The 22,304-nt window shown below is 41.9% G+C and overlaps 1 protein-coding gene across 5 annotated transcripts in view; it reads left to right on the top strand.

Annotated features, from left to right (window-relative positions):
- Nucleotides 1-22,304, top strand: part of LOC115208353 (ral GTPase-activating protein subunit beta) — an 89,708-nt gene that overhangs the window by 20,100 nt on the left and 47,304 nt on the right. For all 5 annotated transcript variants that reach the window (XR_003881150.1, XM_029776332.1, XM_029776331.1 and 2 more), the window contains exons 4-9: nt 7,454-7,623; nt 7,924-8,110; nt 10,101-10,232; nt 10,625-10,806; nt 14,536-14,681; nt 14,953-15,169. Coding sequence is in view for 4 of the 5 variants with exons in the window: in XM_029776332.1 (XP_029632192.1) it covers nt 7,454-7,623; nt 7,924-8,110; nt 10,101-10,232; nt 10,625-10,806; nt 14,536-14,681; nt 14,953-15,169 (1,034 nt within the window). In the remaining variant the exon portion in view is untranslated. The remainder of the gene's footprint in view (nt 1-7,453; nt 7,624-7,923; nt 8,111-10,100; nt 10,233-10,624; nt 10,807-14,535; nt 14,682-14,952; nt 15,170-22,304) is intronic.

The following is a 22,304-nucleotide window of genomic DNA, read 5'->3' as shown; positions in this document are numbered from 1 at the left end:
TTATTGGCAGAAATGCCTTCTTGAACATGTGAACTTTCATGTGCCTTAATAACAAACTTGTATGCCATCTGTAAATACCAATACAATTGTTAATTTACGAGCCTAGTTGGTTTAGCCATGGAAAAAGAGAGCAACCTTCCTGTTAGCCATGATTGGCTGAGATAATTAGTGGGCTGGACATGCCGAGAGATGATATGAGTTCGGATTAGTCTGCTATGTAGCACGCTTCTGTCAATAATATGAGCTGGTCAGTAATGTGTAGGTAATCCTTTCTAACAATTTTTTTGAAAGATATCACGTAGTAGAAATGCATAAGTGTTGCTCTCCACTTTTTGGAGGACTGAGTTTTGAAATCAGTGGCATTAGAGTATGATAGCTAAGGAGATGAAGAAAATTATGGCATTTGATTGCAAATATGCAGACTGAGTCGAAAAGAGAACACACAGAAGGCTGGTGTTTTTATAAAACACCTGTATCCGGATTACATCTTCAAACTAAGGCAGCCATGGCATCCGTGACAGAGGGAGAAGCGTCAATCCATGTATAAGGGTAAGAGTCTAGCTAGCTACATTTTCAGATATTACTAATTTTGTCAGTTACCTTCATTTCAAGTTAGTGTACTGTTAGCTAGCTAATGTTATCTGGTTGGCTAGCGTTACGTGTATGATCTGTGTAGCAATATTATTCATATCTTAGATCCATTTTCATTGCTAGTTATCCTAATCTTAGCCAGCTAACATTGAACATGGTTGGTTAGCTACCTGCTGATTCATGCAGGGTAGTAACGTTATGAGTTGGGATTATGATTCGTTGTTTAGCTAGCTAGCTACATGCCTTAACAAAAGACTCTACAATGCAAGTAACTATTTCAGTAGAATGTTTACGATGTCACTGCGACAACTGTCGATAGCCAGAGCGAATTTACCAGCTAGGTCTATCTACTCCCGGTTTCAGAGCACTCTTGTCTGATTGGGCTAGAGTGCAGAACAACTGACCAATTTACGAACGCTCAACACCCGTTGAATATGGCCGGTGTCAGTAAACGTTGGCAAAAAAGTGTAATTATAGTTTTGCCAGCAGCACAGTTGCAGTCCCCAATGGTCTGGATAACATAGCAACAGCCTAAAGCCAGTTCTGCTAGGGCAAGTAAAATGGTCAGAGTGAGCTGTTCTCTCATTTGTGTCTGGAAGTAGCTAGCAAGCTAGCCAAAGTTAGCCAGTTAGCTTGGGTGCTTGACTGCTGCTGTTGGGTCAGAACGCTTGGATCGATGTTACTCCTCGGCCAGAGCGTCCAGTGTGCACTCTGAACGCTCCGAGAGCGGAACACTCTGAATTTACAAACAGACAATCTGACAACCCTTGAGTTTACGAATGCCCAGAGCACACTCTGGCACTCCAGATTAAATTTACGAACACACGCGTAGTATAAGCCAGCCTTTAGTCTTGAAATCTTAGCCTCACGTGAATCCTTAAAGAGATTGGTGGGGCTAAAGCTTAAAAGGGTGTGAACAATGCTAAATGGGTGTAGACAAAGAAGAGCCCTCCAGAAGGTACCAAAAATATTCAAGCACAATTTTCTCAAGTGAGGTTACAAGTTTATCAACTTTCAAAGCAGACTTACTTTCCAATTGTTCCTCAACTGTAATGTATGATATACAATTTTCTAGCTCTGAGTCTCTTCTTTTATCCAATGTAAAAAACACAATTTAAAATTTTGCTACTTAAGATCGAGCCGGTCTGTCACATGTGACTCACCACCTGGATTCGGTCTTATGTAGCTAATTTTTTTTTTTTTTTTTTTAATGTTGTTAAACGTAGACTCAGAGCTACAAAATGGTATATCATACACTGCATTTTTTAGGAACCATGGGAAAGTAATTCTGCTTTGAAAGTTGATAAACTTGTATACTCACTTTTGAGAAACTTAAATATATAAATCATTTCAAATTCATTGTTAAACCAGACTGCCCAATTTTTCTTTCTGTTATTGACGGATAGCCAGGGGCACACTCCAACACTCAGACATACTAAACACAAATGCTTTGTTTGTAAATTGAGTCTGCCAGATCAAATGCAGTAGGGATGACCAGGGATGTTCACTTGATAAGTGTGTGAATTGGACAATTTTCCTGTCAAAATGTAACGAGTACTTTTGGGTGTCAGGGAAATTGTATGGAGTAAAAAGTTAATTTTCTTTCGGAATGTAGTGAAGTAAAAGTTGGCAAAAATATAAATTAGTAATGTACAGATACCCCCCCCCCAAAATACTGAAGTAGTACTTTCAAGTATTTTTACTAAAGTACTTTACACCACTGCCCAAATGCCTTCACACCAGTACATTAGCATACAGTATAAGAGTGTCTGCTAAATGACTTAAATGTAAATGATGTAAATGTATATACTGTTACTAATGCACTTATCACATAGTATTCCATATATAATTTAAGGCCATGCAACCTGAGATGAAACCTGAGTGAGGTGCACATGTAAAGTACATAAACAGATGCATGTGCCATATATTTATGTGGTGGATACTTGATACGGTCACATGATATTGTTGTGGTATGTCACAAAATCATGTTATGACCACACGTATCAATTATTTAATTTTATATATCAATATTTTTCTAAGTGGATGGGTCTCTACAGAAGGTGTTAACCTCTCTAGGGTAGGTGGCACCAAATCGTCCCACCTACGTAACAGCCAGTGGAATCCTGTGGCGCGATATTCAAATACCTTAGAAATGCTATTACTTCAATTTCTCAAACATATGACTATTTTACAGCTATTTAAGACTCTCGTTAATCTAACCACACTGTCCGATTTCAAAAAGGCTTTACAACGAAAACAAAACATTAGATTATGTCAGCAGAGTACCCAGCCAGAAATAATCAGACACCCATTTTTCAAGCTAGCATATAATGTCACAAAAACCCAGAAGACAGCTAAATGCAGCACTAACCTTTGATGATCTTCATCAGATGACACTCCTAGGACATTATGTTATACAATACATGCATGTTTTGTTCAATCAAGTTCATATTTATATCAAAAACCAGCTTTTTACATTAGCATGTGACGTTCAGAACTAGCATACCCCCCGCAAACTTCCGGCGAATTTACTAACAATTTACTAAATTACTCACGATAAACGTTCACAAAAAGCATAACAATTATTTTAAGAATTATAGATACAGAACTCCTCTGCACTCGATATGTCCGATTTTAAAATAGCTTTTCGGTGAAAGCACATTTTGCAATATTCTAAGTAGATAGCCCGGCATCACAGGGCTAGCTATTTAGACACCCAGCAAGTTTAGCCTTCACCAAACTCCGATTTACTATTAGAAAAGTTTGATTACCTTTGGTGTTCTTCGTCAGAATGCACTCCCAGGACTTCTACTTCAATAACAAATGTTGGTTTGGTCCAAAATAATCCATAGTTATGTTCCAACAGCGGCGTTTTGTTCGTGCGTTCAAGACACTATCCGAAGTGTAAATAAGGGTCACGCGCATTTCGTGACAAAAAATGTCTAAATATTTCATTACCGTACTTGGAAGCATGTCAACCGCTGTTTAAAATCCATTTTTATGCAATTTTTCTCGTAAAAAAGCGATAATATTCCGACTGGGAATCTGCAGTTAGGTAAACAGACGAAAGAAAATAAAGCATGGGGTCGACTCGGGCACGCGCCTAAGCCTATTGTCCTCTGATCGGCCACTTGGCAAAGGCGATAATGTGTTTCAGCCAGAGGCTGCCTCGATATCGTTCAGCTTTTTCCCGGGCTCTGAGAGCCTATGGGAGCCGTAGGAAGTGTCACGTTATAGCAAAGATCCTCAGTCTTCAATAAACAGAGCCAAGATGAAACACAACTTGTCAGACAGGCCACTTCCTGCATGGAATCTTCTCAGGTTTTGGCCTGCCATATGAGTTCTGTTATACTCACAGACACCATTCAAACAGTTTTAGAAACTTTAGGGTGTTTTCTATCCAAAGCCAATAATTATATGCATATTCTAGTTACTGGGCAGGAGTAGTAACCAGATTAAATCGGGTACGTTTTTTATCCGGCCGTGTCAACACTGCCCCCTAGCCCTAACAGGTTTAACAGTACAGCCAAATAGTTACTTGCATAGTAGCAATATCAGAAATAGATCCTGTCAATATAAATATACAGAATGTACAAGAACAGTATCAATAACAATATCAGTGATAGACAAGGTAGTTATGCATACAATCAGGGGTTAAGTGGCTGAGCAGCAGGATAAACAAAAACAAATAGTAGCAGAAACCTATGGCTTGTGTGTTAGGAGAGAGTCATTTGAATAGAGGCACATTTTTTACACTTTAGTCATTTAGCAGACACTCTTATCCACAGCGACTTACAGTAGTGAATGCATACATTTCATACATTTTTTTTCTCCATACTGGTCCCCCGTGGGAACTGCAGATGGTGCTGATGACTGGTCCGTCGCAAAACTCCCTGATCTTCTCAAAAATATATGTTGTGTTCAGTCCAGGTGGCGCTTGTATAGACAGACCATCTATGGGAGGAAGGATGTCAGCGTTGCGCAGCAGCTGAAACCTGGTCCCGACTGAGTTTGAACGCTCCTTGGCGACAACACCAGGCTCCAGAGCATCGAAGCTGTAAAACAGGGAATAATAAAACATCTGAAGACATTACAACATTGCACAGCATCAATTCACCTCCCAAGTTTATATAAGAATAACCTCATACAATTCAATGAAAAATTATTTTTCACCTGAAGTGCTGGTACTGCTTGATCTGTGGCAGCGGCCTGAAGTACGGAGTCAGGTGTTGTTGCCTGCAATAGCTTTCCACCAGCACCGTATTATCCTCTAGTCCAACCAGCTGTGGGATGTTGACCCCTGTCACAGTTGACCCCTTCACAACACCAGCAATATCAGACAAAGTGTTCACTCTGGTCTTTCGGAAGCGCTGCTTGATGAGGCTGACACACCAGCCGTTGGCAAACTTGGTGTGGTTGCCTTTGCTGGATGACGTGCCTTCATCAATCAAGTAGTTGACTTGTTGTATTCCGTCACAGCAGACACCAAACAAGCCACACTTGCGACGAGTTAAAAAGTAGATGGAACCTGGAAACAATAGTGCACCTGAAAACAACAAAAGAGCAGTAAGAGAAATTACAATGAATTGTCTCACCCCTGTCAGTCTGTCTTCACACAGTTTAGTGAAAGGTATTTGCCTCCCTCCCATATATATATGAAATGTTGCTTACTTGTTGAGAAAAATCGAAGCTGTAATGCATCCTTATGTCTTTGCTTGCTGGTTCAGTGGGGCCCCCGAGAGACAACTGCAGGTCTTGACAGGTGGTTTTGCAGTCAGCAACCATCTTCTGGTAGACAGACCGCTCACTCTGAACAAGCAGGAGATGCTGCTCTTGCTTCTTCAGCTTGGCTGACTTAACAGCTTCTGGAAAATACAGAAGTAATGTGAGATCAATAAAAGTAGTGCCAATCATCTTGGAGGTCAATTAAATAATCAAAATGTGTTTATGCTTTACATACCAAGTGTTGTCATCGATTCCTTGTAGAGACGCCACATTGCTGCTTTTGACACATGGGATGGCAGCAGCTTTCCACCAAAGTGTTTGTGTCCTGGTAGTACTATTGCATTATTCTCTGCGTAGTTGTTGAAGTTCACCACTCGCTGCAAGTCCTCATGCTTCAGGTGTAACCTGTGCTTGCTTGGGCCAGCTCTCTTTTTGATGAGAGGCATTAGACCATTCTCTTTGTGTGACTGGTGGAGGGGAGTGAAGCGTGTTCTACTGATAGAATAGATGCGAAATGGCATTCTGAGAGAACCCCACTACACACAGTTCATACATGTCATGTTAGCTAGCTAACAGCAAGCTTCTTAGGGATAGGCGTCCCGCTAGCGGGACACCAGCCGACAACATTCGGTGAAATTGGAGGGCGCGCAATTCAAATACATCATCGTAATATTAAACATTCATGAACATACAAGTATCTTATATCATTTAAAATGTGACTTGACATCTAGTGGAAGCCATAGGAATTGCAATCTGGGAGACGGATTTACATAGAAACAATATGTTTCCATTATAAGAGTCTGGGGGGGGGGGGGGGAATACAAAATTCCCGGTTGGATTTTCTTCTGATTTTCGCCTGCCATAACAATTCTGTTATAGTCTCAGACATTATTTTAACAGTTTTAGAAACTTCAAAGTGTTTTTTATCCAATGCTACCAATTATATGCATATCCTGGCTTCTGGGCCTGAGTAACAGGCAGTTTACCTTGGGCACGTCAGACAGGCGGAAATTCAGGAAACTAGACCCTATCCCTAAGAAGTTGTTAACTTGGGGTCTTTTGTTTAGATATGTAGCCAGCTGAACAATTAACCATAATCCCAAACCATAGAGTACTAGCAATACAAACCGATTGTCATAGCTAAAGTTAACAAAATAGGTTCAATGTTAGCTAGCTAACATTAGGCTATAACAAAAACAATGCGAAATTGCGTTGCACACAGTTCATACACTTAAGTTAATGTTAGCTAGCAAGCCAGCCATCTAACCTCAGCTAATGTTAGCTAGCTAACAGCTAGCTTTAACTTGGTCTTTTGTTTAGACATTTAACATTAGCTAGCTAAACAATGAACTATAATATGGATGCTTGCATACTGGAGTCTTTTTGTTAAGTTTTAATACACGATAAAAAAAACCTGCGTTAGACAGGATTACCCACCCTACACATACTGACCATCTCAAATGGACAGTAGCGTCCAGCCCACTCATTATCTCAGCCAATCATGGTTAGTGGGAAGGTTGCCTACTTTTTCTGTGGCTTAACCAACTAGGCTCCTAATTTAGCCATATTATTCGTATTCACAGATGGCCTAAACGTTTGTTATTAAGGCACATGAAAGTTCACGTGTTCAAGTAGGCATTTCTGACAAAAAACGCAATTTGATTTAAAAAATGTTTTGCGTTCAAACGGCTCTCTTGTGACGTTGTGACTTGCGGCAGTTTCCTGAAACGGGTCACATGTGGAATGTGCCCTATCAGCTACTGTTTGTGCCTGCCGTCTTCAAAGGGGGCTTTCAGGTTTATTTACCTAACCCCTGTCTTTGGCTCGGGTCGACGTTTTCCCATTGTCGCACCATGGATCCTGTTGCCTTTCCTTGAATGGTGTCGTTGTCCAGTACGTGCGGTCCGCATCTAATGAGATTGTAGGAGAGCTCGGGCAACTGTCAGGCTCTTTGCGTTTGTTGCACAAATCCCATGCAAGTCATTGTACTTACATACCCTCCATTAGTTCATCAAACTAAATCACAAGGCTTAGGGGAATGGAGCATTGAAGAGGGAATGGTCAATGGAGTGTATATTTTCGCTTCCTTTTACAGATGCGTTCCATTACTGTCTCTTTCTTTACCTCCCTCCCTCAGGCCGGAGCATTACAGCCCCATGCACTTCCGGCTGTGCCAACAGGTGCTGACGGCGGTGCAAAAGCTGGCCAGGGAATCGGGCGGCGGCATGGCCCGGGAGACCTGGGAGGTGCTGCTGCTCTTCCTGCTGCGCATCAACGACACCCTGCTGGCCCCGCCCACAGTCGGAGGTCAGCCAACTGGAACAGATGCAATTAGAGTACTTTTTGTAGTATTGTGGGGCAATTCCTCACATCCGCTTCGGTCACATTTTAGTCTTCCATTGATATCATACCATGACTAACATGTGGATGTTAGGATACACCGCATAATCTTTTTGGCTTTGGTTAAATTAAATAACTTTGTTGCTAATATTACTATTTAGATGCAAATGATGATGTAGTCTGGGAGCATTTTTCCCCACCTAGACATTTTGGATGATGCAAATTCATCCTTACTCCACCATGTCCCCCATCCCCCAACTCGCTCAGGTGGGATAGCGGAGAAGCTGGCTGAGAAGCTGATCAGCGTGCTGTTTGAGGTGTGGTTCCTGGCCTGCATGCGCTGCTTCCCCACACCGCCCTACTGGAAGACGGCCAGGGAGATGCTGGCCAACTGGAGGCACCACCCGCCCGTGGTGGAGCAGTGGAGCAAGGTCATCGCCTCCCTCACCTCCAGGTAGCCACACCACAACAAGAACAGTGGTTGCCAACCCTGGGATTGCAGGCTTTTGTTTAAGCTCAGTGCTTAAACGTATGATTTAGCTTTTTTAAACAATGTGAGTGGATTTATTGGACACCGTCAGGTAAGACCAAATTAATTAGATAACAGGCAGTAGGAGTGTTTTCTGTCAACCACTAACCTGTGTTTTCTACAAGCACATGGAGTATCCAGCCAAATAGAAAATCAGCCAGCCAGAATCCCCTCAGGTGGTTAAGACAAGCCTCTGGTACATTCTAATGCCTTGATTCCATACGAAATACACAGTGAAACGATTGAATTGGGTTTACTGGTTTTACCTCCCAGATTGGAAAAATTAGTTGTGATATAGTGTTCACAATTTAAGTTACTGAAAATGTATGGATTCAGTGTATTGTTTGTTGTTTTGGATATTGTCTAGGCCTATACTATATGATCAGAACTATTTTCTGGATTTTTTGTTTTTTATAACCTTTAACCTGTTTTCTCTTGATTTAGAATGATCTAATATACACACTAAGTAGTCAAACCCCTATGCTATGACACTCCAAATTGAGATCAGGTGCATCCAATTTCCTTTGATCATCCTTGAGATGTAACTAAAACTTGATTGGAGTCCACATGTGGCCAATTAAATTGTTTGGACATGATTTAGAAGGAAACACACCTGTCTATATAAGTCTAAGGAGCTGTCCGTAGATCTCGGAGACAGATGGCTCGTCACAATTCTATCTGGGGAAGGGTGTAAAACAATTCTTAGAGTGTTGTACGTTTCCAAGAGCACAGTGGTCTCCATCATTGGGAAATGGAAAAAATATGAAACTACACAGACTGCCTAGAGCTGGCTGTCCGACCAAACTGAGCAAGAAGGATCTTGGTCAGGGAGGTGACCAAGACCCCAATGACCACTGTGACAGAACCACAGAGTTCATTGAAGTACAACTGCCTCTACAGCACCCAATCTGGCCTTTTTGGGAGAGTGGCCAGACAGAAGCAACTCCTGAGAAAAAGGCACATGCCAACATGCCTGGAGTTTGTAAAAAGGCACGTGAAAGACTTAGAGCACAATGGAAAATATTCTGTGGTCTGATGAGATAAAAAATTTAACTCTTTGGCCTAAATGCAAAGTGTTGTCTGGAGAAAACCAGGAACAATTCACGCCTTTCCTACCGTAAAGCATGGTGGTGGCACATCATGCTATGGGGATAATTTTCAGCGGCAGAGACTGGGAGACTGGTAAGGATAGAGGGAACAATGAATGGAGCCAAATACAGGCAAATCCTTGATGAGAACCTTCTTCAGAGTGCAAATGACCTCAGACTGGGGCGAAGATTTACGTTCCAACAGGACAATAACCCCAAGCATACAGCCAAAGCAAAGCTGAAATGGCTTCAGAACAAGAATGTGAAACTCCTTGAGTGGCCCAGCCAAAGCCCAGACTTGAATCCCATTGAAAATCTGTGGAAAGACTTGAAGATTGCTGTTCACTGCCGTTCCCCATCTAACTTAACAGAGCTTGAGAAAATCTACAAGGAAGAATTGGAGAAAATCCCCAAATCCAGATGTGCAAAACTGATAGACACCCAACACGACTCAAAGCTGTAATCGCCGCCAAAGGTGCTTCTACAAAGTATTGACTTACAGAAATATCTAATTTATTTGTTCCATTTTCAAGACATTTGTAAAATCATGTTTTCACTTTGTCATGGGGTATTGTGTGTTGAAAAAATGTTTATTTAATCCATTTTGAATTCAGGCTTGTAACACAACAAAATGTGGAATAAGTCGAGGGCTGTGAATAGTTTCTGAAGGCACTGTACACGTACATGCAGGAATATTTATAAACACTTTACTAATGGTTAAAGTATTTGATAATGGATTATTAGCTAATTATAAGCACAAATTAATATCAAGCATTAATTATGTAAATGTATTCATAAGATTCATTAAATGTTCTGTTTTGGCACAGACTGTTGCGGTTCACCTACGGTCCATCCTTCCCTCCATTCAAAGTCCCAGAGGAGGACGCCAACATGATCCCTACTGAGATGGACAACGACTGTGTGGCTCAGACCTGGTTCCGTTTTCTTCACATGCTGAGGTGAGTCCCACGGAGCTAGCTATATGTATATGTGTGGCACATTATGGGAGGTATTGCTGTTCAAATCTATACTGCATTCTGTGTAATTGCTTTCTTCAATCATCATTTAAGAAACTTATCCTGGAAGTAACTTATTGGGTCTTTTTGATGAAGAACATACAAAAAAGTACATGATTCATGATTCTAGACTCTTAATTTTGGACCTCCAAAATTGTAACCTAAAGATCTTAGGCTACGTCAATTTAACTGTTACTCTCTAGCAGTTGTTTTCGGCTAGGTTGTGGAGAGAAAGAACATATTACTTTACCTACAGACTTTGGGAAATCCAGCCCAGAAGCAATGTTTTTGCACCCCTATGCTAACAGTCCCCTCTACCTCTTTCCCTCTTGCAGTAACCCGGTGGACCTTAGCAATCCGCTGACGGTCAGCTCTACACCAAAGTTCCAGGAGCAGCTGCTGGGGGTGAGCGGCGTGCCCCAGGAGGTGATCCAGCAGCATCCCTGTCTTAATCAGCTGCCCCAGATCTTCTTCAGGGCCATGCGGGGGGTCAGCTGCCTGGTGGATGCCTTCCTGGGTAAGACTACCTCACTTTATCATTTTTTTTATCATTCTTTCTCCATTGCATATACTGTTACATTTGACTTTGGCCCTGTCCAGAGACAACCCCCAGCCCTTTCCCCTAGGCACTTCATGTAGATCTGGTCCTGTATTCAAGAAACAGTTCAGAGTAGGAATCTGGGTAGGATTGCTGATCTAGGATCAGTTTAGCCTCATAGATCATAATGAATAAGATTACATGGACAGGGGGACCTGATCCTAGATCAGCACTCCTACTATGAGACACTTTCTGAATACAGGCCCTGAAAAAATTGGATAGTTATAGTAGTAGTTCCTTCTCCCATAAGAGGCTGGAGATTTTTGCCCTGTTGCTTGAACCTATCCAATACTTTCATATCCTCATGTTTTGCTGGATCACATCTGACTAAGAGGCCACGTATATGTTTCCTTCTGGCTAGGTGTCGGACTCGCAAAGAGAGAGATTAGAGAGAAACTGCCTTATGGTACTCAATAAACTTCAGCATTCAATTCAGGAGTAAAAGGGTTTAGATTCTGTGGACATTGATAATGTGAAGAAAAGGAAAAAACATCAAGCAGACCTCCCTGCATTTTTGCCCTATACTTTATCTAAGCACTGTCACAGTGAAGGCTATATACCTCCCTAAATCTCTTGACATCCCCATGTTTAATGAAACGGCAGCGCAATGCCACTTTGATTTTTCTTTTGGTTAATGTATCAGTTTTCATTTTGAAAATCACAAACTAGTATTAGCTATGTGGCCAATTATGTTCTACAGTGCCCAAACACACAGAATGTCTCTTTATAAATACCTAACATGGCTTGAGTTGTTGAACAGTCATTTAGCCCAATAACTAACCCTCCATTTTGTGTTTCTTCTTCAGCTTTTGTTATTTTTCTTTCTTCTTTCCCAGAAACACCACTAGTGGTGTCTCGTAGGACCCATATACGTGACAAACTTCCCCCTCTAGGTACACTATTAAACCAGATCTAACCCAATGAAATCCAATCACTAACATTATGTATATAACAAACAAGATTCCCTATAGTGTGGTGCCACACTTCTACAGTCACAAAAACAACCTATTCATACACATCTAGGAAAAACACATTATTCACTCTGTCAGAAAGACAAGCTGCCACGCTGTTTGATTCTTAATTTTGATCGATGGCCGTGTCAGCTGCCAAAAGGATTGGTTAATTTTGTCTTGGTTGGTTGGTTGGTTGGTCTATGTTGTGATTTTCCAGGCTGTGCTTTGGCCGCTGTCTTTCCTTCAGGTTTCGCTGTGTCTAGGAACAACTTCAAAGAAAGGCTTCCCTCCATGCCCTCCTATGGTACTCCATAGTAGTGTGCTCCCAACCAATGATAAAGGGAACTGAAGCATTTTGTTGGATTTGCTGGGGCTCGCAAAAATCTGACTGTGGTGAAGCTAGCTGGTGCATGCACTTAGTGGCTGTGTCCAAATCAATTGAATCTATAATCACTATCAGGACAGCAGTGACAAACAGTCTCGATCCTGAAAACCTCTCTTCTCTACCCCTGTATTTCTTGTTATTTTTATATACAGTGCCTTCAGAAAGTATTCACACCACTCAACTTTTTCCACATTTGTTGTGTTAAAAAGTTGGATTAAAATTGATTTAATTGTCATTTTTAGTCAACTATCTACACAATACGAATGTCGAAGTGGAAAAAAAACCCTCTAAAATGTATGAAAAAAACCCAATCTTGATTAGATAAGTATTCAACCCCCAATACATGCTAGAATCATCTTTTGGCAGCGATTACAGTTGTGAATCTTTCTGGGTAAATCTCTAAACACTTTCCACACCTGGATTGTGCAACATTTGCCCATTTATTCTTCAAGCTCTGTAAAATTGGTTGTTGATCATTGCCGTACAACCATTTTCATGTCTTGCATAGATTTTCAAGCAGATTTAAGTCAAAACTAACTTGGCCACTCAAAAACATTCGCTGTCTTGTAAGCAACTCGTGTGTAGATTTGGCCTTGTTTTAGGTTATTGTCCTACTGAAAGGTGAAGTCATCTCCCAGTGTCTGGTGGAAAGCAGACTGAACCTGGTTTGCCTCTAGGATTTTGCCTATGCTTAGGACCATTCTGTTTATTTTTTATCCTGAAACTCCACAGTCCTTAACGAGAACAAGCATACCCATAACATGATGCAGCCACCACCATGCTTGAACATATGGAGTGGTAGTCCATTAATGTGTTGTCAGTGTGGACAGTAAAGGGAACAGTAAGTACAGTTGAAGTCGGAAGTTGACATACACCTTAGCCAAATACATTTAAACTCAGTTTTTCACAATTCCTGACATTTAAACCTAATAAAAATGTCCTGTCTTAGTTCAGTTAGGATCACCACTTTAAGAATGTGAAATGTCAGAATAATAGTAGAGAGAATTATTTCAGCTTTTATTTCTTTCATCACATTCCCAGTGGGTCAGAAGTTTACATACACTCAATTAGTATTTGGTAGCATTGCCTTTAAATTGTTTTTAACCTGGGTCAAACGTTTCAGGTAGCCTTCTACAAGCTTCCCACAATGAGTTGGGTGAATTATTGCCCATTCCTCCTGACAGAGCTGGTGTAACTGAGTCAGGTTTGTAGGCCTCCTTTCTCGCACACGCTTTTTCAGTTCTGCCCACACATTTTCTATGGGATTGAGGTCAGGGCTTAGTGATGGCCACTCCAATACCTTGACTTTGTTGTCCTTAAGCCATTTTGCCACAACTTTAGAAGTATGCTTGGGGTCATTGTCTATTTGGGAGACCCATTTGCGACCAAGCTTTAACTTCCTGACTGATGCCTTGAGATGTTGCTTTCAATATATCCACATAATTTTCCCCCCTCATGATGCCATCTATTTTGTGAAGTGCACCAGTCCCTCCTGCAGCAAAGCACCCCACAACATGATGCTGCCATCTCTGTGCTTCACGGTTGGGATTGTGTTCTTCAGCTTGCAAGCGTCCCCCTTTTCCCTCCAAACATAATGATGGTCATTATGATGGTCATTATGGCCAAATAGTTCTATTTTTGTTTCATCAGACCAGAGGACATTTCTCCAAAAAGTACAATCTTTGTCCCCGTGTGCAGTTGCAAACCGTAGTCTGGCTTTTTTTATGGCGGTTTTGGAGCAGTGCCTTCTTCCTTGCTGAGCGGCCTTTCAGGTCATGTTGATATAGGATTCGTTTTACTTTTCTTGTTTTACTTTGCACTTTTCGCACCAAAAGTATGTTCATCTCTAGGAGACAGAACTCGTCTCCTTCCTGAGCGGTATGACGGCTGAGTGGTTGAAAGATTTGTTTTAATGACTCCAACCTAAGTGTATGTAAACTTCCGACTTCAACTGTATATGTTTGACAGGCTATGCCAAGCTTCTGAATAAGTGAACTGTTGTCAATCAAAATTGGTCGTCAAAGCAATGAAGCGAAAATGTGAATCTTTTTCTCTGTAGATTTTTACTTTTAACGTTCCTTTATCTGTGTTGAGTATCTTGCAACAAAGAAGACATCCGTCCATATGAGATGGCTTGTGCATTTTAAGCATTTTGTTTTCTGTCTGTGGAGGAAAGGAGAAACACAAAAATTACACGCTGCCAACGTTGACGTTACTAACATCGGGAAACAGGCCGTGATTGGTTGTTGCTGTTTTCACTTCAAACACTTGAATGTCCTCTGTGCCTCGTTCCTTCTCTCTCTCCCTCAGGTGTCTCCCGTCCCCGGTCGGACAGTGCCCCGCCCACCCCTGTCAACAGACTGAGCATGCTGCCGCCCACCACCAACACCACGCCCCCTCACAGCCGTCGCCACAAACCCACAGGGGTCACAAAGACGGCCAGTAAAACCTCAACGGTAGGTTCCTACCCCAGAGTTTGTTATACTTCTTTTGAGCTGCTGTTTATTTGTCTTTCCTAATTTGGCCCATTTGTATCAGATTTAAAATGGAGAACTGAATTAAAATGGGGAAAAGACTTCATACCTTTGCCAAATAATGTTTTTTCCAATGTTTAAAATAAGGAGTCAATGTTAATGTGACTGAATATTCCTATTTTTACTGTGTCAGTTTGATAGCCAGGAATTTATTAAATTAACTATCTACCACCCCCCTCCCCTACCCACCCAGGCAAGCATAACACACCAACCCAAAGTGTCCCACCAGCCGTCCTCCACCTCCCCCCTGTCCAGCCCCAACCAGACCAGCTCGGAGCCCCGGCCGCTGCCTGCCCCCACCAGGCCCAAGGTCAACAGTGTCCTCAACCTTTTTGGCCAGTGGCTTTTTGACGCCGCGCTGGTGCACTGCAAGCTCCACGCAGGCCTGAGCCGGGACAACAGCATGACTGGTAAGGCAAGGGTCAGAGGTTAAGGGTCAACAATTGGTCACAAACTGGTTTGACTAGAATTGTGTTGTACTGTAGTCAATAGTCTAAAGAGTCTTCCTCTCCTTTATTGTAGCCTCTTCTTTAGCTTTGAAAAATGTGTTCAGCAGGGCATGTTGTGGAACATTCATATACAGTGCCTTCGGAAAGTACTCAGACCCCTTGACTTTTTCCACATTTTGTTATGTTACATCCTTATTCTAAAATGGATTAAAAACTAAAAATCCTCAACAATCTGCACTTGATACCCCATTATGACAAAGCGAAAACAGGTTTTTAGAAATTTTTGTATGTATTAAAAATAAAAAACACATACCTTATTTACATAAGTATTTAGACCCTTTACTATGAGACTCAAAATTTAGCTCAGGTGCATCCTGTTTCCATTGATCATCCTTGAGATGTTTCTACAATTTGATTGAGGTCAACCTGTGGTAAATTCAATTGTTTGGACATGATTTGGAAAGGCACACATCTGTCTATATAAGGTCCCACAGTTGACAGTGCATGTCAGAGATAAAACAAGCCATGAGATTGAAGGAATTGTCCATAGAGCTTCGAGGCACAGATCTGTGGAAGGGTACCAAAACATTTCTGCATTATTGACGGTCCCCAAGAAGAGGGAGGTGACCAACAACCATCACAGCCCGCTTGGAGTTTGCCGAAAGGCACGTAAAGACTCAGACCATGAGGAAACAAGATTCTCTGGTCTGATGAAACCAAGATTGAACTCTTTGGCCTGAATGGCATGTGTCACGTCTGGTGGAAATCTGGCACCATCCCTACGGTGAAGCATGGTGGTGGCAGCATTCATGCTGTGTGGATGTTTTTCAGGGGCAGGGACTGGGAGACTACTGGGAGACTAGTAGGATCGAGGCAAAGATGAAAGGATCAAAGTACAGAGAGATTCTTGATGAAATCCGGCTCCAGAGTGCTCAGGACCGCACGACCCTAAGCACACAGCCAAGACAACGGCTTTGGGACAAGTCTCTGAATGTCCTTGAGTGGCCCAGCCAGCGCCCGGACTTGAACCCGATCGAACATCTCTGGAGAGACCTGCAAATAGCTGTGCAGCAACGCTCCCCATCCAACCTTACAGAGCTTGAGAGGATCTGCAGAGAAGAATGGAAGAAACTCCCCAAATACAGATGTGCCAAGCTTGTAGCGTTGTACCCAAGAAGACTCAAGGCTGTAATTGCTCCCAAAGGTGCTTCAACCAAGTACTGAGTAAAGGGTCTAAATACTTAGGTAAATAAAATATTTCAGTTTTTTATTTTGAATACATTTTTTACAAATTCTTAACCTGTTTTTGCTTTGTCATTATGGTGTATTGTGTGTAGTTTGTTCCCCCCCTCAATCTAATCATTTTTAGAATAAGGAATAATTTAACCATGTTCTGTGTTTTCAGTAAATGTATGTAAATCATGAAGCTCATCTGCATTTCCTGCGGTACAGGAAAATTCTCAGCAACAAGAGTGATCAAATTAAGATCCTACATCCTATATACATGTGTTTGCTGGGTCTGCGGCACTAACTGCTGGACCACACAAGCCACACTATTGAGCCAGTTTTTTTTATCATGGGAAATGAGCAAGTGGCGGTCTTAAGTTGGATAAAGTAGCAGGCAGAGGTGTGTGTGAAGGTAATGGTGTTGATTTATCCTGGATTGTAGGCCGAGCTCAGGCTTCCACTCGCCTCTCCACAAACAAAACCCTGAGCTGGTCTTACTTTTATTAATGGACAGTTCATAGTTTTAAGTTACCAAAGGGAATTCAGTCAATCTTAATGTGTTTTCCACCACCTATAGCAGATTATGCTAATATTAGTATTCATCTTCAATTGTGAGAAATGGGTAGGATGGCTGCCAGTATCATTGTTTTAAGTTCTATCCTCCATTTTGATGGACTGTGGTTTTTCAGTTGATCTAGGCCAGGGGTCGGCAACCCGCGGCTCTTAAGCCACATGCAGCTCTTCAACCCTTCTCTTGCGGCTCCCTGGTTATTTATAGATTACAGTGCATTTAGAAAGTATTCAGACCCCTTCACTTTTTGCACATTTTGTTACGTTACAGCCTTATTCTAAAATTGATTAAATAGTTTTTTCCCCTCATCAATCTATACACCATACCCCATAATAAGAAGAAAAGACAGGTTGTTTTTTTGTTGCAAATTTATAAAAAAATGAACTGATTTAAATTACATTTACATAACTATTCAGACCCTTAAGTCAGTACTTTGTTGAAGCACCTTTGGCAGTGATTACAACCTCAAGTCTTCTTGGGTATGATGCTATAAGCTTGACACACCTGTATTTGGGGAGTTTCTCCTATTCTTCTATGCCATCCTCTCAAGCTCTGTCAGGTTGGATGGGGAGTGTCGCTGCACAGCTATTTTCAGGTCTCTCTAGAGATGTTCAAGTCCGGGCTGTGGCACTCAAGGACATTCAGAGACTTGTCCTGAAGCCACTCCTGCGTTGTCTTGGCTGTGTGCTTAGGGTCGTTGTCCTGTTAGACTGGGGCAAAGGCTCACCTTCCAAGGTCCTGAGCACTCTGGAGACGGTTTTCATCAAGGATCTCTCTGTACTTTGCTCCGATCATCTTTCCCTTGATTTCCCAGTGCCTGCCGCTGAAAATCATCCCCAGAGCATGATGCTGCCACCACCATGCTTCACCGCAGGGATGGTATTGGCCAAGTGATGAGCGGTGCCTGGTTTCCTCCAGACGTGACGCTTGGCATTCAGGCCAGAGAGTTCAATATTGGTTTCATCAGACCAGAAAATCTTGTTTCATGGTCAGTCTTCCGTCTGGCCACTCTACCATAGTGGCTTCCGTCAGGCCCCCATAAAGGGCTGATTGGTGGAGTGATGCAGAGATGGTTGTCCTTCTAGAACAGAGGGGCCTGATTTGGTGTCGCAGTTTTTCCCCAGCCCCAGCTAATACACCTGTCTCCAATAATCACCTAATCATGATCTTCAGTTTAGAATGCATTTGATTAATCAGCTGTCTTTGCTAGGGATGGAGAAAGTGTGACACCAATCAGGCCCTCGAGGACTGGAGTTGCCCACCCCTGTTCTAGAAGGTTCTCCCATCTCCACAGAGGAACTCTGGAGCTCTGTCAGAGTGACCGTTGGGTTCTTGGTCACCTCCCTGACCAGGGCCCTTCTCCCCCGATTGCTCAGTTTGGCAGGGTGGTCAGCTCTAGAAAGAGTCTTGGTGGTTCCAAACTTCTTCCATTTAAGAACGATGGAGGCCACTGTGTTGTTGGGGACCTTCAATGCTGCAGAAATGTTTTGGTACCCTTCCCCAGACCTGTGCCTTGACACAATCCTGTCTCGGAGCTCTTTGGACAATTCCTTTGACCTCATGGCTTGGTTTTTGCTCTGACATGCACTGTCATCTGTGGGACCTTATATAGACAGATGTGCCTTTCCAAATCATGTCCAATCAATTGAATTGATCACAGGTGGACTCCAATCAAGTTGTAGAAACAGCTCAAGGATGATCAATGGAAACATGTTGTATCTGAGCTCAATTTCGAGTCTCATAGGAAAGAGTCTGAATATTTATGTAGATAAGGTATTTCTGTTTTAATTTTTATAAATTTGTAAACATTTCTGAAAAACATTTTCCCTTTGTCATTATCAGGTATTGTGTAGATTATTATTTTTATGACATTTTTCAAATCGGAAAAGTTAGTAACCCCCCCCAAAAAAATAAGGTTAATAAAAAAATTACTTCATTTCGTTAGGAATGCAGCCAGGCACCTGCACCTACTGGTGTGAGGCTATTAGATATATTCTCACGCCAAGCTGCAAAAGGCAGCAATACACAGTGTCCAGTCTCGCCAACATACAGGAAGGACAAGGACATATGGGTGTCGAAATTCAAAGGCCTGAGAACAATCTTGTGCCAGAAATCGCACTGAACCAGTAAATTCTGCTATTTATGTATTAATTTAATTTGTAAGAATTTTTTTCATAATACTGTTAGAAATACCAGTTGTTTAGATGTGAATTAATAGAATATTTGTAATCTAGCCGACACAATAATTTGTTTTATAGGCTCACAGCTGGCACTTAGAGGGGAGCAAAGGAAAAAGGTGGACCCATCTTAGAAAACCATATTTATTTGTTATTATAGGGCCTCCCGAGTGGCGCAGCGGTCTGAGGCACTGCATCACATTGCTTGAGGCGTTACCACAGATCCGGGTTCGATCCCGGGCTGTGTCGCAGCCGACAGAAACCGGGAGACCCATGAGACGGCACACAGTCAGCCCAGCGTCGTCCGGGTTAAGGGAGGGTTTGGTCGGCTGGGATGTCCTTGTCTCATCGCGCTCTAGCGACTCCTTGTGGTGGCCGGGTGCATGCACGCTGACTTCGGTCGCCAGCTGTACGGTGTTTCCTCTGACACTTTGATGCGGCTGGCTTCCGGGTTAAGCGAGCAGTGTGTCAAGAAGCAGTGCGGCTTGGCGGGGTCGTGTTTCGGAGAATGCATGGCTCTCGTCCTTCGCCTCTCCCAAGTCCGAACGGGAGTTGCAGCGATGGGACAAGACTGTAACTACCAATTGGATATCATGAAAAAGGGGTAAAAAGAACAACATATATTTAAAAATGTAAAGAAAAAATGTGATTAACAAATCAGCCATTGTAATCAAAATAGGCAGCTCCACGAGAGATCACTTTCTCCAAAACAATAAGGTCGCTGTCGAGGCCAGAGGTGTTGAAAATGGTCTGCTGCTCTTTGAAACAAGTCATTTTTTTCATTTCACTTCACCAATTTGGACTATTTTGTGTATGTCCATTACATGAAATCCAAATAAAAATACATTTTAATTCCAGGTTGTGAGGCAACAAAATAGGAAAAATGCCAAGGGGGGTGAATACTTTCGCAAGGCACTGTATGTGTTATTTCATAGTTTTAATGTCTTCACTATTATTCAACGATGTAGAAAATAGTAAAAAATAAATAAAAAGCCTTGAATTTCGCTACACCTGCAATAACATCTGTTAAACACATGTGATGTGACAAATTAAAATTCGATTTTGATTTGTGTCCAAACTTGACTGGTACTGTATATTGATTACCATCAAACATTATTTTTTCATTATAATACTTGTGTATCTGTGTTTGATTATTACATTTCTTGCTGGGCTTGATGTTGGTATTTAAATTAATTCCGTTTGTTGGTAGGTTTTTAAATAAAAAAGTCATGTCACTATGTTATTGTATGTTCACAAGATTCGATTCTCTCCAACTTCACCAGACAGCCGCTGTGCTCTGCTCTGTGACCCTGAATGTCAGATTTAGTGGTAATTTGATCTGACTGGTATCTGTGGCACTATTGCCCCCTTTGCACATGAAAAGGGCTTGAAATATATTGTGCGGCTCCCTGAACACTTGGCTTTTCCAGTCATAAAAGTTGCCGACCCCTAATCTAGGCTGTTGCATTTTTCGTTATATTTCATTATCTTCTGGTTTAGTTTTAAATTTCAGTTTTTGCATGTTGTTTATTTGTCATGATGGTTGTTTCGACTATCTATCTTTGTTGACAATGATGTTAAGAGCACTTAGAAATATCACTATGAAAGTCCTGAAAACAAAACAAAGAACCATTTGAGAAATTGAACCACGAATAAGACTTCATCATATCACTGCTGTTCTATGATTTGTTTCCCATTTTTTTTATTTCTATTTTGCAGCTACGTTTGTCCAAATTCTTCTTTCTTATAAGTCTTGTAAGTAGGAATACAAGCTTCCCGTACCTTTTTTAACTTGCAGTTTTCCTGTATTTGATTGGCATTTATTGTTTAGAATTTTCTTTGTGCCCATTGTCATCGCCACTGAGTCGTTATTAGGTTGCCAGGGGTGTATTCATTAGGCACCAAATGGAAGAAAACAGATGGAAACAAGGAGAGGGACTACCTGAACCTGTCTGATAAGAAACACTTGTTTTCGTTTTCCGTCACAAACCATTTTGCTATGGTATGCTCTAATGAATACGACCCTGAACTTCCCAGTCCCAAATCACCCCCCATTCTGCCTGGAATCAAACTGACCTGCTACACCTGGATCATACCCATGTAATCTCCCCCCCAGAGGATCTCACACACTAATACTTGTTTTCCAAAGAAACCAACAAACGTTCCGTTTTTCTGCCGTAGCTTTCTTTGCTCCTCAGTTGATGACCTTGAATTTGTATGTACTGTATGTTACACATGTATGTGGTGGATGTCTGTTCCATATATTTGTGCTATATATCGTGCCTCGTGTGCACTTCCAAGGAGCTAATAAGTAGACATGGCAAACTGAATTTTGCCATTGATGAGAAAATATATTCACCTGTATCAGCTCTTTGTGGGCTGCTACACAGAGCTCACAAAGAGGCTGCTGTGTGTTTTACATATCTCTTTTTGGCTCAGAAAACATAATGAAACTTTACGTAATCCAAATCGGTTGTTGTCGGCAGAACAAAATGCCCAGGCAGAAGTATTGTAAATGCTCCCTTTCAAACCGTATGGGCTGCATTCCAAATGGCACCCTGTTTCTTATTAAGGGCACTATATTTGACCGGGGCCCATAGCACTGCTGTATGGAATAGGGTGCCATTTGGGATGGAGACCTAGAGTGCAGCTTCACATGAAAGCACCGTAGCGGGGGCGCACCATCCTGGCAGGACATTTCCTCAAGGTTGCAGCAGTAGAGCAGTCAGGCCAAAGTAAGTAACAATGGACTTGAAAGTAAATATCCTCCATTGGATGAATCCATTAGCACATCATATTTTGGAAATAATTATTCATTTTACCACTGAGCAACCACCGACCTCAGAGGCCTTATTGGAAATTATGGAAAATTACCCAACATTTGAAGTTTCTTTTCAATTGAAAAACAGGTTCTTCACATATCCACTTTGTGTCAGTGGTTTCTGCCTTTGACCTATGACCTAACACAAATTTTCTCTCATTCTTCCTGTCTTCTGTCCGCTCTCACCACTTTCCTTTTCCTCCTTTCTCTATCCGTCCTCTTTTCTACCCCCACCCTCTCTCCTTCACCCCCTCCATTCGTGTCCTTCTCTCTCTCCCTTATTTCTACTCCCCTTCTTCC

Source organism: Salmo trutta, chromosome 14 (genome assembly GCF_901001165.1).
Source record: "Salmo trutta chromosome 14, fSalTru1.1, whole genome shotgun sequence".
Lineage (NCBI taxonomy): Eukaryota > Metazoa > Chordata > Actinopteri > Salmoniformes > Salmonidae > Salmo > Salmo trutta.
This window is presented reverse-complemented; position numbering and strand designations above follow the sequence as displayed.